Raw genomic sequence first — 17,239 nt, 5'->3', positions numbered from 1 at the left:
TAGGATTTTAGGGTTAGAGTTGTCATAAATAACTGACAAACAAAATATACACCGCCGGAAGTTCTTGTTGACAAACAACAGCAGTAATTTTATTCAGCTGAATACACATCATTGATTGGTTGAAATTACCAAAATGCAAGAACTTTAACGTGAAATAACTTCATAAATATAAATTTTTCTCAAAAATGCTAAGAGTAAAAGATGTTTTATATGACACATTCTACCAGTGTCCGAAGTTTGAAAGTGTTTAGTTACAAAAAATTATTTTTTAAATCTGTTGGTCCGAGTATTGTGGTCAATAGTTAGTGGTGTATTGAGGCTTTTAAATGTAAACAAGACATCATCATTTAATTCTTATGTCCTACACTGGCATGGAACATGGATTGAATAATTTAACAAGATCCAATGGGTCCAAGGACTGCATCATGCACCATTGTCTACTTTGACATGGTTTCTGTAGCTGAATGCCCTTTATAATGCCAATAACTTTACAGTGTGTACTGGATTCTTTTCTCATGCCACCAGCAATAGTGAAGATACCATACAACTTACTAAACAATGAAATGGATTGTGTGTGTGTGTGTGGGGGTCGCTTTATGCTAGCAGGTGAGCATTAAGACAATCAATATAAAAGATCGATAATCCAGAAAATGGAAGTGTAAAGTGTGAACAAGAAATCACACTTAGGGTATAGAAGATTTTTCTCTAAAGCTTACATTTTCTCTCAAGAGAAGTAATTCTGAGTGAGTTAAAGCAACAGCATGGATGTTTCATTGCTATCATGACAACCAACATTATTTTTTCTTTAAGTATAGGTCAACAGAGAAGAGTCACAACTAGATGAAATCACCAAGCAGTTTAAATAAACAAGTCTCTAATATTTAAGTGGCTAAAAACTGTCAGCAAGAGGGCACCCAGAAGTCAGGGACTGGATGTTGCTTGGCCACCTTAGAATGTAAGGAGTTAAGGGCCGGGACACTTATCTGAGTGAGATTTCTTTTCTGAAGACTTTCTATTGTTCAGTTCTCTTGTGAGTTTTTTTTACCATTGCTTGTCAATTTGAGTCAAGTAAAAATCTCTTGTTACCTTAAGCATAGAGAGATAGAGTGCCAAGGCCAAAGAGACATTGGAAATCACTGCAATGCCTATTATAAAATCAGCCAGCCTTCTGTCTATTTGATAGAAATCAAGCTTGTGTAGCTCATCCAAATAATCACTCAAATTCCATTGATTTCACCTGTGAAATAACCTTTTTTTCCATTACATTGTTGGCAGCTGTTGTCATTCTCTAGTGTGTGGGATTTATTAAATAGGATCAATAGACCCAATTTGAACAACTCATCACTACTGGTTTGTGAATTGTCAAAATAAAATTAGGACACCACCACCACCACCACAACCATCATCAACCTATCTTCCACCTACCACTGTCACTACATACATACAAATATATATATAAAAAAAATACAAAATGGGACAAGAATGTACACTTTTCTCTTATATGTAAGTACAAATATACATACATATCTACTTATCTATCTATCTATCTATCTATCTATCTCTGTTTGTCTGTTTGTCTGTCAGTCTATCTATTACTTTCTCTTTCTCTCTCTCTCTCTCTCCTGCTCCCTTGCTCCCTTCCCCTCTCTCTCCATTTATATTCTTTTATTCTTTTACTTGTTTCAGTCATGTGACTGCGGCCATGCTGGAGCACCGCCTTTAGTCAAACAAATCAACCCCAGGACCTATTCCTTGTAAGCCTAGTACTTATTCCATCCGTCTCTTTTGCTGAACCACTAAGCTACAGGGACGTAAATACACCAACATTGGTTGTCAAGTGAAGGTGGGGGGGACAAACACAGACACACAAACATATACATATATATATATATATATATTTTAGTTTCCTTTTGCCAAATCCACTCACATGGCTTTGATCAGCCCAAGGCTATAGTAGAAGACACTTGCCCAAGATATCACGCAGTGGGACTGAGCCTGGGCCCATGTGGTTGGTAAGCAAGCTACTTACCACACATCCACTCTTGCGCCTATTATATATATATATACACTAAATATGAATAGAATCACTTACATTGCTAGAAATAAGAGCTAAAATGTTCTAATACTGTAGTCAAAGCACATAATTGTATACATATGCACTGATGGGGACTATAATTGCCCGAATTCCTTATACTGATTGGTCAGTTTTGGCAATTTCCATTGCCACATCAGTTGGGACTAGCTTGACTTTGGCAGATTCCAGACTTAATTCTCCTTCATTATATATGTTTTGATAAAACATTGTAGACTGTATACACATTAGCGTATACACATTAGCGTATACACATTAGCGTATACACATTAGCGATTCACTAAATCACCCATAGATTTTTATGGTGAAAACATGTATACTGTTGGAGAATTAAGTTCAGAATCTGCTGAAGTTGAGCCAATCCCTGCTGATGAGGTAACAGAAATTGCTGAAATTGACTGGTCAGTATAAGGAATTCACAAATGGTGCTTTTTGGGGGGATTATAGCACCTGTCAGTGTAGATGTATACAATTATGTGCTTTGACTTCAGCATTAGAACATTTTATCTTTTATTTCTAGCAATGTAGGAGTTTCTAACACCCTAGTGACAATTATTGTTTTCCTTTTAGGTAAAGCACTGCAGACTGTTGTCTATATTAATTTTATATATATATAATATGTGACAATTATTCGGTAGCCATGACAAAACTCTGAGTTTCGGATGTCGGGGTGGAAACCCACACTAGCATCTCTTCAGTTATCAGGCCATCAAAAAAGTGTTATGATGGCCCAATAACTGAAGAGATGCTGGTGTGGGTTTCTGCCCTGACATCGAAATTCAGAGTTTTATGATGGCTACCGAATAATTGTCACATATTATATTTACAGATAAATTCCTCTATTTACATAATATCGAGGTCTCTTTCATTCTTTTGTTGTCTTGCTATTTCTATCAATATATATATATATATATATATATATTTGTAGTGAAATGGCACAGCCCTTTCCATGTGGAAAAGTGGTATGACTCAGCTACTATAAAGTCAAACAGTCAGTCATTGTAGAAAATCAGTCAGTATAGTAGGGTCATGTACAAGTTCTCAGTTGGAGCCAGTGTTACTTACGTGATATGTACAAGCTTGAGTTAATGTCGAAGTAGATGTTTCAAGTCATTGTCTTGAGGAGGTATCAGCGATAGCACAATAGACAAGTCAATGATAATTAGATGCAGAATACTGTCACAACATAATAGTGGTGACAAGAATATTACAGTACCAACATACAAGTGGGTGAGGATCCACATTATAACATATATATATATAAAGCTAATAATGAAGGATTATCAATCTGGACAAATACTTCATAAGCTCTCTGTTGGCCCACCAGGCTAACAATATTATTTAGATTAGTGAAGAACTCTGGGTGTCATTAAGCCAGGATCCTAGGTTGTGGTTGATCACAATTTTGCATATAATGATATACAAAAACAAGATTAAAATAATGGTCATTACATATCATTCCTTTACTGGAGCAAATATGACTTACAACTGTTTCCAGTAGTTATTATAGGTACATTACTGATAGATTTTCTCAATTGGTCTATTGATCAATTGAGAAAAACTGAATGACCCAAGAAAATTAATGCTACTTTCATCAGAGCCATTTCTGGTTATAACAAGCAGAACACTGAAGGTATGTATATTACATGGGGAAGGGAGGAAAAGAAGATGGAAAGATGCAAGTAGAATAGAGAACAAAGGAAGACAGGTTACAAAGGGGTAGAGAGAAGTAAGGAGATGGTATAGGAGTCACTTAATAGAAGCAGGGGCATTGTATTGCCAAGATTTGGAAGAGGGTCAGTCATAAAACAAACCTCCGACCAGAAGAACATTACGTGGGAATTATTAACGATGAGGATGTATTTGAAATTTGAAAGGACTGGAGAAAAGTCGAATTGCCAGATAGCTGGAATGCAGGAATGGAAGTGGTGTTGACAGAAAATCAGGTGACGGAGCTTGAAAAAGAACTTAGAAAAGTGTATTTGGTAATAAGGGGAAGGTTGAAACAGGAAAAGAGGGACGAACTTGAGAAAATATATGGGATAATTCTAGGGGACTACGTGGTTTTTTTCATTGAAATAGGGATGAGGACAAGTAAGTGATGTTGACTGATGGGGCAGTTAACATCACTTTCATCTCTCATTTTCACCCTTTTTTCATATCTATCATACGCTTATGTTTTTATTTTTAATTTTAATTTTAATTTTTGATGTTTTGTGTCCCCAATGTATTGTAATGTCCCCTCTGTGTAAAACCTTTATGGTGAATAAAAAAACAAGTGTTTGTAGCCAGCTCAACACCCATTATCATATTAACATTGTATATAGATTAGGTATTCTCCAACCATTGTGTTGAAATTTGATATGGGATTTTATACACATGGTCAATCTAAGACATGGTCAATATTTATACTCATGATCAATATCTAGTGATTGTTGCAATCAAGCATTGTAGGGGAATTATATTAGAAGATAGGAATATTAGTAGTAGTCATATTGTAGCATAGAGGTTGAGAATGCTCTTCCTACCTAGCAAATAAATACTGATAGATTGTGAGATGTTAGGCCAAAATGGGATGAGGTCAAGTTAAAGTTGTTTAAAGTCAAATGTAAATTCAGATTAACCTGATTAGATGGGTTTTAAAGTTTAAACCAATAAAAAGAATATAGATTAAAATTTGAACTAAAGTTAAACTTTTTAAAGTTAGCATTAAAGCAAACCAAGACATAAAAGAATTTAAATAAATTTGAGGAATAATGGGTGATTCTAAAAGAATTATGATGAAGTCACAACACCAACATCAACAAAACCAATAAAAATAATAATAATAAAATAACAATAAAATAATGTTACAAAATTATTTTTAAAAAATTATAATCATAGGATGATAATAGAACAACAATAAGAGGGTTAGAATTACAATAATAATGAAATGAAAATAAAAATTAAAAGTTAAAAATTAAAGGCCTTAAAAAAATGAAAATCTTAAAAGAATAAAATAAAATAAAGTTTTAAAAATGTTAAATATGGAAATATATATATATATATACATACACATACATAAAATACAAAATAATATTTTTTAAAATAATATAAAAATAATATGTAAACTTTTAAACATTTTAAGACTTTAAAATATAGTGAAATGAAACTAAATAAAATAAATAGAAAACCCATATATAGAAAAATTTTAGGTAATTAACATTCATCCCTTAGGCATTATACCCATCCCAACCTATACCTCTCGCTATATCATTAAAGTTATTTTTAAAATGCTGACATAATATCACTATTTCCTGCCTACGGTTAATAAGATTACCCACTGATGTTAGGATTTGGAATGACTACCTATTTCATATGGTTTAACTCTACTGAGGATTGACCATTTCAGCTCATATTCTGCTTTTTCCTTCCTAAGTTGCAATATTAGCTTGCTAAGTGATATCACATTTTCATAACTTTTGTGCCTAAATGACAAGATGTGGTTGTAATATCAGAGCTTAAATGTCATGGCACAGCATCCTATGTACTTGTAAGCTATGTTCTGTGTTATTACTGCACATTCATATACTATGTTCTTTTCTAAGCATGATTTATTTAAAATACGTTCCCTATCCCCTCTACAGTTACAACTGGCCCTGTCCTTCCTATTGTTGCTACCTGTGCAGTTATTATTACTATTGTCATTATTATCTTTATCATTACTGTTATTTTTATTATTCCTTCGTAACGCAGTGTAGGTAAAAATGCACCAGAGCCTTTAATCATCTGTCAAGTCACAACAAGGACCTCAGACAGATAATATTTTCCTTAAGATGTGTGCTCTGCCCAGTAAAGCTGTATGGGATTTCCAGTTAAGAGATCTTGATATTTCAATGAGATTGAGCAAAGTGCTCCAATCACCACTGGTACCCCTTTACATTACCCTCTCACATTCCATAGAGTCTTGCCATTTCCACATTCAATTGGAGTACTTGGTGATTTTTTCAACCTCCTTACTCACAACAGTCATGTCATTTGCTATGGCTACATCAATGATCTGACAACATTTCTCTCTCTCTTATTCAATATAATGATATCTGGCTGATGGTGTTCGATTACATGATCCTTCTGAGGATCAGCTTTAAGTGTGTATATTTAGATGTGTCATCTTCAGATCACCGGGGTCCACAAAAGAATGTACTTAAGTTGTTGGTGGGCTGATATGTCATTTCGTTTAGCATACAGCATCCATGCATAGCGCCCATGAGAACCAGAAGATGGCCCTGTGTACACCTCACTACCTCCGCTCTCTCAGGTCATCTGTTCTCTCAGTCAGAGATAATCTTGACAATAATAATTCTGGATCTGACACCCAGTTTGTAGTAATACAAAAAGTTAAGTTGAATCAGTTGGTCTCAGAAATTGGTATTACAGTTGATCCTGTCAGTTTTTGAACTCAGAATCTTAGAAGGACAAACACTAAACAACACTAAAGTATTTAGCCTGGTATTTTACCCTTTTTGTAACCTTCAACACCTAAATAAACACTCAAGAAAGAGAGAAACGTGTTAAGTTGTTTGCTGAAAGATTTAGTCTTCTTGCTATTTGTAGTAAAAACATCAGAAAAAAAGGCAAGTTGAACAAGGAAACCAACACATTTCCTGTTAAGTCGGTATTTAATTGGAGGAGTTTGTGATTTTCCTTAGAATAATCACTGTAACCTACATTACATTAGTATGCAGGTCAGAATATTGCTTCTGTTTCTGGCAGGTAAGTTTGCAGTGATATTTTTCTCTTTTATATTTTAAAAACATATTCTTGATAAAATACCTGTTCACTTGATTTACTTCTCCGTCCTCTGATACATTTTGGAAGTTGAGAAAAAGATATCCTGAAACGTGTTCATTGTTATATATTGCTATGGTGATATATTGTTTGTAAAACTGTAACTTATGATAATAATAACTGGTATGATAATAAGATGGTGATTTTTTTTTCCTTACTTTTCCTTTTTTATTTTTTGTTATTTTTCAAATTCAAAATCATATTGATTAAAATGTGTTGCATACAACAATGGTTATGAAACAACAGACTAAAAGCTTTCTAGATTAAAGTGATATAGCAGAATTGAATCTCTTTCTTCTTTCACTTTGTACTGCACCAGGCACTCTATACAATAAATTCATCATCATCAACATCATTATTATTGTCATTGCTTTATTTCTCAGTGTGCTCAGTCTTGTTTGCTCTGGTAGATTCTGTGAGAATGGACAGGGTGTCTTTCCACACATTATAAGCTTTGATTCTTGGTTGTTAATTATGGTGGGAGACATTCAACATCCAAGTACCAATCACAAAATCCTAGCTGTCTCATTTAACCCTTTTGTACTAACCTGCCTGTGACTACCTTCTGGTTTTATGATACAAACGTCCTGTTTTAAAGTCATCTAAATTAAAACTGTCCATCAAAATTCCATGTTAATTTAAGTTCCAAATGTCAACTCAATAATGACAGATTTCTTTTACTAAATTCTTCATTATTTTCAAAATAAATTGAAACAAAGGCAGTGTATTCCCACAGAAACATGGTAACAGAGAGTTAATGTTCTACTAGTACTATTGTAAACTATGTACCAAGGGTGCTATAGCACAGGTAGTCTGGAGACTTATGGATCCTTTTTGAGTAGGAGGAATGTATACAGAAATGCATCACTCAAGCCAACGAGCACCCAAAGATGGCTTTGTGTCCCTCTCAGGTTACCATTGTTATAGTGTTGGATAGAATATCTAGCAGTGTTTGTCCTGGCACTTTGCACTGGCTTTAAATCTTGCTGAGGCCCACTTTACCGATTCACTTTTTTTGTGGGGGCGAAGTGTCAATACATATAGACCAGCACTGGTGCTGATTTTCATTCTCTGTCTGCTTTGTCTGCTTAGCCATCTATGTGTCTATCTGTCTGTCTGTCTGTCTGTCTCTCTCTCTCTCTCTCTCTCTCCATACATCTCTCTCATTCTCTCTATCTCTTCTTCTACCTCACTCTTCTCCCACCTCTCTCTTCCTCTAACTCTCTGTCCTTCTAATCCCTCCCCATCCCCCTCTCTCTGGAAGAAATCAGTCGTGGTCAGACTAGAGAAGAATGAGTTCTACCTGCTTTATGTTCAACCAGACCAGATCCAGTCTCTCATACCTACCTCACAATGTTAGTCTAAAATATAAAGAATCTCATCATTGAAATCTTGAAGCTGCAAGATAATTTATTATTAATTCAAATTAATGTGGATAAATAAGTATTATATTTGATACTTAAATCTGAATACTAAAGGCTTAAGAGCTTGGAATTTTGATGATATTACAAAAGAAGGCTCTGTCTCATTTTATACTTTGTTTTTTGGCATGTGGATACTGGTACATGTATGAAGTCTTTCTGAGGTACATGTGCTTTTAAGTTGTCATTATTGTATATTGCCATTTCATTCATTGCATATAATAAGAGTCAACAAAAAAGTTCCTACATGGGTGTTCACACTTCTAGAAATAACAGTCAGGTCTCAACCAAATCTTAACCCTTTAGCATTTAAATTGACCGTAGGCACAGGTATGGCTGACTGGTAAGAAGCTTGCTTCCCGACCACATGGTTCTTCTTTCAGTCCCATTGTGTGGCACCTTGGGCAAGTGTCTTCTCCTATAGCCTCAGGCTAACCAAAGCCTTCTGTGTGAATTTGGTAAACAGCAAGCTGGCAGAAACGTTAACACGCCAGGCGAAATGCTTAGCGGTATTTTGTCTACTGCTACGTTCTAAGTTTAAATTCTGCCGAGGTCGACTTAGCCTTTCATCCTTTCGGGGTCAATTAAATAAGTACCAGTTATGCACTGGGGTCGATATAATCGACTTAATCCATTTGTCTGTCCTTGTTTGTCCCCTCTGTGTGTAGCTCCTTGTGGTCAGTAAAGAAATAAGAAACTGAAAGAAGCTCGCTAATATGTATATATACACATAGGTATATATTTATGTGTGTCTGTGTTTGTCATCCTCTCCACCATCACTTGACAACTAATGCTGGTGTGTTTATGTCCCTGTAACTTAGGAGTTCACCAAAAGACACTGATAGAATAAGTACTAAGCTTACGAATAAGTCTTGGGGTAAATTTCTTCAATTAAAAACTCTTCAAGGTGGTGCTCTAGCATGGTTGCAGTCGAATAACTGAAACAATAAATGAAGAATAAATGACTATCCAGCTAAAATATTCTACCAGTTTTAATATTCAAACCAGCCTAATCCAACCTCTCATACCTACCTTACAATGTCATTCTAAAAATAAACAACTACATCATTGAAATCTGGAAACTACATGATTAATGATTAATTCAAGAACAATGTGAATAGATAAACATTACATTCAACAGAGTAATATGAATGCTAAAAGGTTAATAAAAGACAAAAAGAGGTATACATTGGTGAATAAACACTGGAGATAAAAGAGAAAAAAAGATGAGATAATCAATATTTAAATTTTTCTGACCATAGGTGTAGGAGTGGCTGTATGGTAAGTAGTCCTGGGTTCAGTCCCACTGCGTGGCACCTCGGGCAAGTGTCTTCTACTATAGCCTTGGGCTGACCAAAGCCTTGTGAGTAGATTTGGTAGACGGAAAGTGAAAGAAGCTCGTCATATATATGTATATATATATGTATATTATGTATGTATATATATATGTGTGTGTGTGTGTGTGTGTGTGTGTGTGTGTTTGTGTGTGTGTGTGTGTGTGTGTGTATATACATACACATATACATATGTATGTGTGTGTGTGTATATATTTGTGTGTCTGTGTTTGTCTCCCCAACATCGCTTGACAACCGATGCTGGTGTGTTTACGTCCCCATGACTTAGTGGTTCAGCAAAAGAGAACGATAGAATAAGTACTAGGCTTACAAAGAATAAGTCCTGGGGTCAATTTGCTTGACTAAAGGCGGTGCTCCAGCATGCCCATTGTCAAATAACTGAAACAAGTAAAAGAGTATATGTGTGTTTGGGGGCTAAACAAGAACAACAGCAGTAGTTAATCTAATGTTAACATGTTACTTATAATGAGAATTAAAAAGTTAACTAGAAATCATTCTGTGGGCAGGGAAAGAAAATATATTAGTCGATGACTAACATGTTTTCCATATATTTAAAAAAATTTCTCATGCTTGAAACATGGGGAAAGAAAAAAAAATGAAAATGAAAATAAATAGATAAAATATTAAGCATTGTTAAATATCATATTTTTTTTACCATGCTTCATATTTATGTTTAGTTCATTTTTTTAATTCTCCACTCATTAAATAATGTTATCATTAACTCTAACCTTAACCTTAACCCTGATTTAAAAGCCCTACAGCTGTTAGTTAGCTTGCTCTATCTTTCATCCCATTGGGATTAGTAAAATAAACATATGAAGCCAGTGTTTACATCAAAGAAGTTTAATATCACCATCATCATCATTATCATCATTTAGCATCCATTTTCCATGCTGGCATGGGTTGGACAGCTTGGCAGGAACTAGCAAGCTAGAGGACTATGCCAGGTTTCACTGTCAGTTTTGGCATGGTTTTTGTGGCTGGATGCCCTTCCTTGCACAAATCACCTTACGGGGTACTTTTTATGTGGCACCAGCACTGGCAAGGTCTGTTTTGGCATGGTTTTTACAGCTAGTTACCCTTCTTAATGCCAACCACTTTACAGTGTAGACTGGATGCTTTTCACATGGCAGGTTGTCCACTACAGAAATATTGAAACAGTAGTTGGCTTTTTTTTTAGAAATAACAAAGAAAGAAGCTTTTTCAGACTATTGCTTATGGTCCAGTGGGTAGGGTGTTGGGCTCATGAACATAAGGTCATAGGTTCAGTTCTTGGATTGGGCAATGTTGTGTCCTTGGAGAAGGTGCTTCATTTCATATTGCTTCAGTTACTTGGTTGAAAATGAATGCCAACCTATTTGACTGCTGGTGGCTGGTATTCATTTTCAACAAGTCAAGAGATATGTCAGAACCAAGAAGGTGTCTATGTCTGCTCATGACAATATGAATATCTAAATGTATGATACATGTTACCAGGTCATATTCTCTTGTGACTGACAGCTATGAGCTGGGTTTTTTTTAACTTAAACACTTATATAGGTGCAGGTGTAGCTGTGTGGTAGGAAGCTTGCTTCTCAACCACATGGTTCTGGGGTTCAGTCCCACTGCATGGCACCTTGGGCAAGTGTCTTCTGCTATAGCCTTGGGCCAACCAAACTTTGTGAGTGGAAACTGAAAGAAGTCCATCATATATATAAATATATATATATATATACACAGACATGCAGCAATATCAGAGGAAGATAGTTTTTGTGTGTGAAAAGTGCACAGGTACAATTAACATTAAAAATGTACAGAAAATTGAATCCATCATATGCTATGGGGAAAACTAGAAGTAGTTGATAGCTTCTGTTACCTAGATGACCAAGTCAGTAGCGAGGGTGGATGCTCTGAGAGCATACTGCTAGAATAAGAATAGGCTGGGCAAAGTTCAGAGAGCTCCTACCTCTACTGGTAAAAAAGGGCCTCTCACTCAGAGTGTAAGTGCCCTGAGAAAAAGTTGGGCATAAGAGGCATCAGATGTGGTGTGCTAGAAAGACAACTGCACTGGTATGGTCATGTGTTGTGTATGGATGAGGACAGCTGTGTGAAGAAGTGTTGCACTCTAATGGTTGAGGAAACCTGTGGAAGAGGTAGATCCAAGAAGACATGGGACAAGGTAGTGAAGCATGATCTTCGAATGTTGAGCCTCACAGAGGTTATGACTAGCAACAATATGCTATGCTTGAGAAGACCTGATGTCAATGTCATGTAACTGGCCCTTCAAATGTTGGGTGATATGCTGTGCTTGTCAAGACCTGTCAAGCCGAGTAAAATCGTAGTTGTGGCCAATGCTAGCGCTGTCTAATGGGCACCCCTACTGGTGGCACATAAAATACACCATTCAAGTGTTGGGCTTCGTGGATGCAGTCACAAGTGACCTTTGACAATATACTGTGCTCGTGTAGACCTGTAAAGCCAAGTGAGACTGTAGTCATGGCCGATACTGCTGTAAGGTCAATAGTATCTGTGCCAATTGCACGTAAAAAAAACCCGCTACATTTTTGGAAGGGCATCCAGCCATGACAATAACGATGTTGATATCGCATGACATAACTTAATTCTTTATGATATGCATGGATGATTATATTCTTAAAATAATTTCCTAAGAAAATTTGTGAAAAAAACTTTTAATATCTAAATAGAAGTTGAAAAATGTAAAAAAAAAAATTCCTAAGTACACATACATAATCCATATTCTTTTTTTGCAGGATATTTTGCCCAAGTGAAAGCTCAGGCTAATTTTGTTTGTCCTGCACCCAATGGAATTTTCCCAGATTTTGCCAGTACAGGCTGCACTATGTTCTGGCGTTGTAACAACTGCCTCCCTGTAAGAGACAGATGTGCAGAAGGGCAGCAGTTTGACTATGCCCGCACACTATGTGATGCAGATGCTAATGTATTCTGCAATGACCAAAGACGGAACTTTCAGCCTCAGCCAGGCGCTTGGCAATGTCAACCTAATAATGGTGGCGGTGCAGGAATACGAAACAATTTCAATCCAGTAGTACCAGGACAAGGTAAATTCTTCCTTTCTTTTTTTATTTTTCCCAACCACTGTTTACTTAATAAACATCATCATTATCAACAATGTCAACTAGCCAATGACAGAGCCTCTTGTTGGTTGTTTTATCAACGAGAAACAGAAATCAAATCTACCTCAAAATATAGCTAGCCAACATGGCTGTAGTCAAATGACTGAAACAAGTAAAAGAGTAAAAGTGTAATAGTTCTGGAATATCTTTGATAATAAGCCTGATCAGTCATGGGATAGCAAAAACAGCAGCAGCAGCAGTAGTAATAGCAACAATAACAACATCAATAGCAGCAGTAGTGTGGAGGTGCAATGGCCTAGTGGTTAGGGCAGCGAACTCGCGGTCGGAGGATCGCGGTTTCGATTCCCAGACCGGGCGTTGTGTGTGTTTATTGAGTGAAAGCACCTAAAGCTCCATGAGGCTCCGGCAGGGGGTGGTGGCGACCCCTGTTGTACTCTTTCGCTCCAACTTTCTCTCACTCTTCTTCCTGTTTCTTGTCCCCGACTTCCTACGCGACTGCTGAGGCTGGATGCACATTCATCCATCCATCGATGCTCTCGGTGTCGAGGGTCGACCTGCTTTCTCTTTATTGGGTCTTACGAATAGCAAAGGACCACGTTTTGGACTTCTCCCACTACAGGCAATTCTGAGGCGCGATCTTGCGAGCTCTGGGACGAAGACCGCTTCGCTCAATAAACAAACAAACAAGCAGCAGCAGCATCTACCTTAGCATAATCATTCTTAATACATTCCGGCTGGTTTGAACGTGACTATACTAATCACTGTTGTGTTTCGTCACAAGAGGATATGCAAGTCATCATTTTGGTTCTTGATTTTTACCATGCATATAACAATTCATTATTGGCTGACAGATATCAGCATGGATCAGTAATCAGTTTTGTTTGCTAGAATTGTAACCAAGGCCATTGGTTCTGGTTAGATTCATTAGACTTGGAAAGGGGAGGGGTCTTCTGGCTGATGAGACACATCCAATGTTGAAACACCAGATATCCCAGAATCCCTTGTACTAACGAATCAAGTGTTTGCTTATTTTACACTTCAAGTGAGGTCGTTGCCAGTGCTTCTGGACTGACTCTTGCGCAGGTGGCACGTAAAAAACACCTTTTTGAGCGTGTCCATTCCCCGTACCGCCAGACTGGCCCTACACTCTTGGAGTGGTTGGCCTTAGGAAGGGCATCCAGCAGTAGAAACTCTGCCAGATCAGATTGGAGCCTGGTTAACCAGTCCTCAGTCAAATCGTCCAACCCATGCTAGCATGGAAAGCGGACGTTAAATGAAATGATTGTAGGGTAGGTATGAAAAGCAGGACCTGGTTAGTTTGAGCATAAAACAGGAAGAATATTTTGGTTGGATATGGTTGGTTTAAATGTTAAAGGGTTAATACTGTTTCATTTCTGTCTCTCTTTCTCTCTATCCATACAGGTGGTCGAGGTGTGGTGATTAATTTACCACCGAACATTCCACAACTCAATGTCCAGCAGTGTACCTTGATTCAAAATCAGATGAATCAATTTTTCACCCAGATGATCCAAGCAATGACCAACAATCAATGTCCTGGACCACAGTGTGTTCTACCAATAATAGCTGTTCAATGTTAATTAATTAATAAACCAAGATGGTTAATATCTGTTATTAATACGTCAGTCAATCTACCTATATTAGCAGTTCAATGTTAATTGATTATACATTGTAACTGATATCAGTAATTATCATGTAACTCAGTCAATATACTAAATAATCTTTATCTAATTTTGGCACAAGGCCGGCAACTTTGAAGGAGGGGTCTAGTCGATTACAGCAACACTAGTGCTCAACTGGTACTTATTTTAATAACCTCTGAAAGAATGAAAAGCAAAGTTGATTACACTGCCATTTGAACTCAGAACATAAAGTGCTGGAAGAAATGTCACTGAGCATTCTGCACTGTGTGGTAATGACTTTGCTCATTTGCCACCTTAATTAATACATTAATAATAGCTGTACAATGTTAATTAATCAATTAATCATTCATGGTAATTAATAAAAGTAACAATTGTGTGGCTCAATCAGTCTACCAGTAATAGTTGTTCAATTAAGCAAACATAGTAATTAATGTCAGCAATTATTATGTAGTTCAGATAATTTACTAATAAGTTGTAAAATGTTAATTAACTAAGCACAAAAGGTAATTAATACTATTAATTATTATGTTTCTAAATCAAGTTACTAATAATACCTGCCACCCTGTGTCTTTTCTACCGCTATCATAATGACCTCTGCTTCTCAGAGCTAGCTGATATCCTGCCACCTCTTCTCAACTACTTTCTGCTTTTACATTTTGATTTCAAATCCTGCCAAGGTCAACTTTGCTTTTCAGCCTTCCTGGGTTGGTAAAACACAATACCAGTGGAATTCTAAATTAATATAATTAGCTGGTCCCCTTTTATCCTGTGTAAAAATAATTATATTTTAAATATCTTATGTAAGGAAACTTAAATAAATAAATGAAATGATTTGGTCTTTGGTTATTTATTTAGTAGTTTATATGTTGTTGTTGTTGTTGTTGTTTAACCCCAGGTCTACCTCATGCAGCAGGGATATACGTGAAGGCGTCCCCGCTGTGACTATCCTGTCTTTTTATTCAGATATAGTGTGTCTACAGTTGCATGCATACATACATATGCATGTATGATGTTGCAAGCTTGTGTTCAAGTATTGCCATTGCCTGATCGAAAGTCCCACATATGCAATGGCTACAACCAGCCATTTTTGTGACAAGTCTTACATTTTTTTCAAGCGATACCTGTGCATGATGATTTTTTTATAGTGGGGAAAGGATTTGAACAAATCCAATCCCACTCTCTGAACATGGACATCATAAACTTGAAAAGATCTAGTCTACATCATCGAATAATGTCAGTGTTGCAGGTTTTCTCTCAGAGTTTTCCTCTCCAAGAGAGATGTTGTGACAAAAGAGAGACCTCTCATTCACAGTGGGCCAACCGCAGCCTGGACACAGCCAGGTATTTCCATGTCCCTGTATAAACATACATGCACACACACACATGTACACATATTGTTGGATGACTGTTGACTGCTCATCAGATCTTCCACTCATTTACAGGTCTTATTTTTTCATCCTGCAGGGTGTCCAACAATCACCCTCCTCATCAAGCAAGCTTGATGAGGTTGCCAGTTTAGTCACTGACGACCCAAGCACACAACAAGTTGTAGTGAATTACATGTTACCAATAGCTTGCAAGAGTGACATTACACACATACATACATACCTACATACATACATACATACATACATACATACATTCATAACATATGTACGTACATGCATGACATATGTACGTACATGCATGCATACATACATATATACATACATACATACATACATACATACATAGCTACATACATACATACATACATACATACATACATACATACATGCGTACATACATACATACATACATACATACATAAAGGGGTTGGACAAGATAATGGAAAGAGCTAGTATCATAGCATCATAATTGTGAAATATCTATTAAACCATCAAAAGCTTGTTTATTTTTATGTCTTTTGATTGATTGTTAGTGTTGCTTAATATCTTTTGCTAAAATTGCTGTTTCTTTTCAGATAATGTCTGAAAAAGGTAATTAAAATTCATTAAAATGACAGATCTATTGGACTTTCAAAGAAGCTAAATTGTTGGTGCTTGTATGGCAGGTGCTAGTATAACGAAAACAGGTGAAATGCTTGGTGCATCAAGAAGTACTGTCTTGAAAGTAATGACAGCCTTTGACAAAGAGGGAAAAACCTCCTCATCGAAACAAAACCCTGGAAGAAAGCGAAAACTTTCAGATAGGGACCATCGAACTCTTACACAAATTGTTAGAAAGGAACACAAAAGTACAGCTCCCAAATTACTGCAGGGCTTAATGATCACCTCGAGAACCCAGTTTCCACAAAAAAACTGTTTGCTGGGAGTTCCAGGAGGGCTGCAATCAGAAAACCACTACTTTCAAAAACAAATGTTGCAAAGCATTTAGAGCAGAGTAAAAACCTACAGAATTGGTCCCTAGAGCAGTGGAAGAATGTTATTTTCTTGGACGAGTCATCTTTTACCTTATTTCCGACCACTGGCCAAGTATATGTGTGGAGACAGCCAAAAGAAGCATTTGACCCAGACTGCCTTCTTCCAACTGTTAAACATGGAGGAGGATCTGTGATAATCTGGGGGGCTATATCTTGGAAATCCACTGACCCAATGATTTCCCTTCATGGCAGAATTAATAGTCAAGACTATCTAAGCATTTAAACTGATCAAATTCATCCTATGGTTGTGGAACTGTTTCCGGGGGGAAATGCAATCTTTCAGGACGATAATGCACCAATTCACATAGCTAAAGTTGTTACTGAATGGCATAAGGAACATTATAGTGAAGTTGAACATCTTATCTG

At 36.6% G+C, this 17,239-nt stretch overlaps 1 protein-coding gene across 1 annotated transcript; it reads left to right on the top strand.

Moving 5' to 3' along the window:
- The first annotated feature begins 6,695 nt into the window (after positions 1 to 6,695).
- On the top strand, positions 6,696 to 15,282 carry LOC115222446. The gene is made up of 3 exons (XM_029792637.2): positions 6,696 to 6,844; positions 12,446 to 12,754; positions 14,213 to 15,282. Exons 1-3 carry the CDS (start codon positions 6,811 to 6,813, stop codon positions 14,386 to 14,388), a joined length of 519 nt encoding a protein of 172 aa, XP_029648497.1. The 5' UTR covers positions 6,696 to 6,810; the 3' UTR covers positions 14,389 to 15,282.
- The last annotated feature ends 1,957 nt before the right edge of the window (positions 15,283 to 17,239 follow it).

Source organism: Octopus sinensis, linkage group LG20 (genome assembly GCF_006345805.1).
Source record: "Octopus sinensis linkage group LG20, ASM634580v1, whole genome shotgun sequence".
Classification (NCBI taxonomy): domain Eukaryota; kingdom Metazoa; phylum Mollusca; class Cephalopoda; order Octopoda; family Octopodidae; genus Octopus; species Octopus sinensis.
This window is presented reverse-complemented; position numbering and strand designations above follow the sequence as displayed.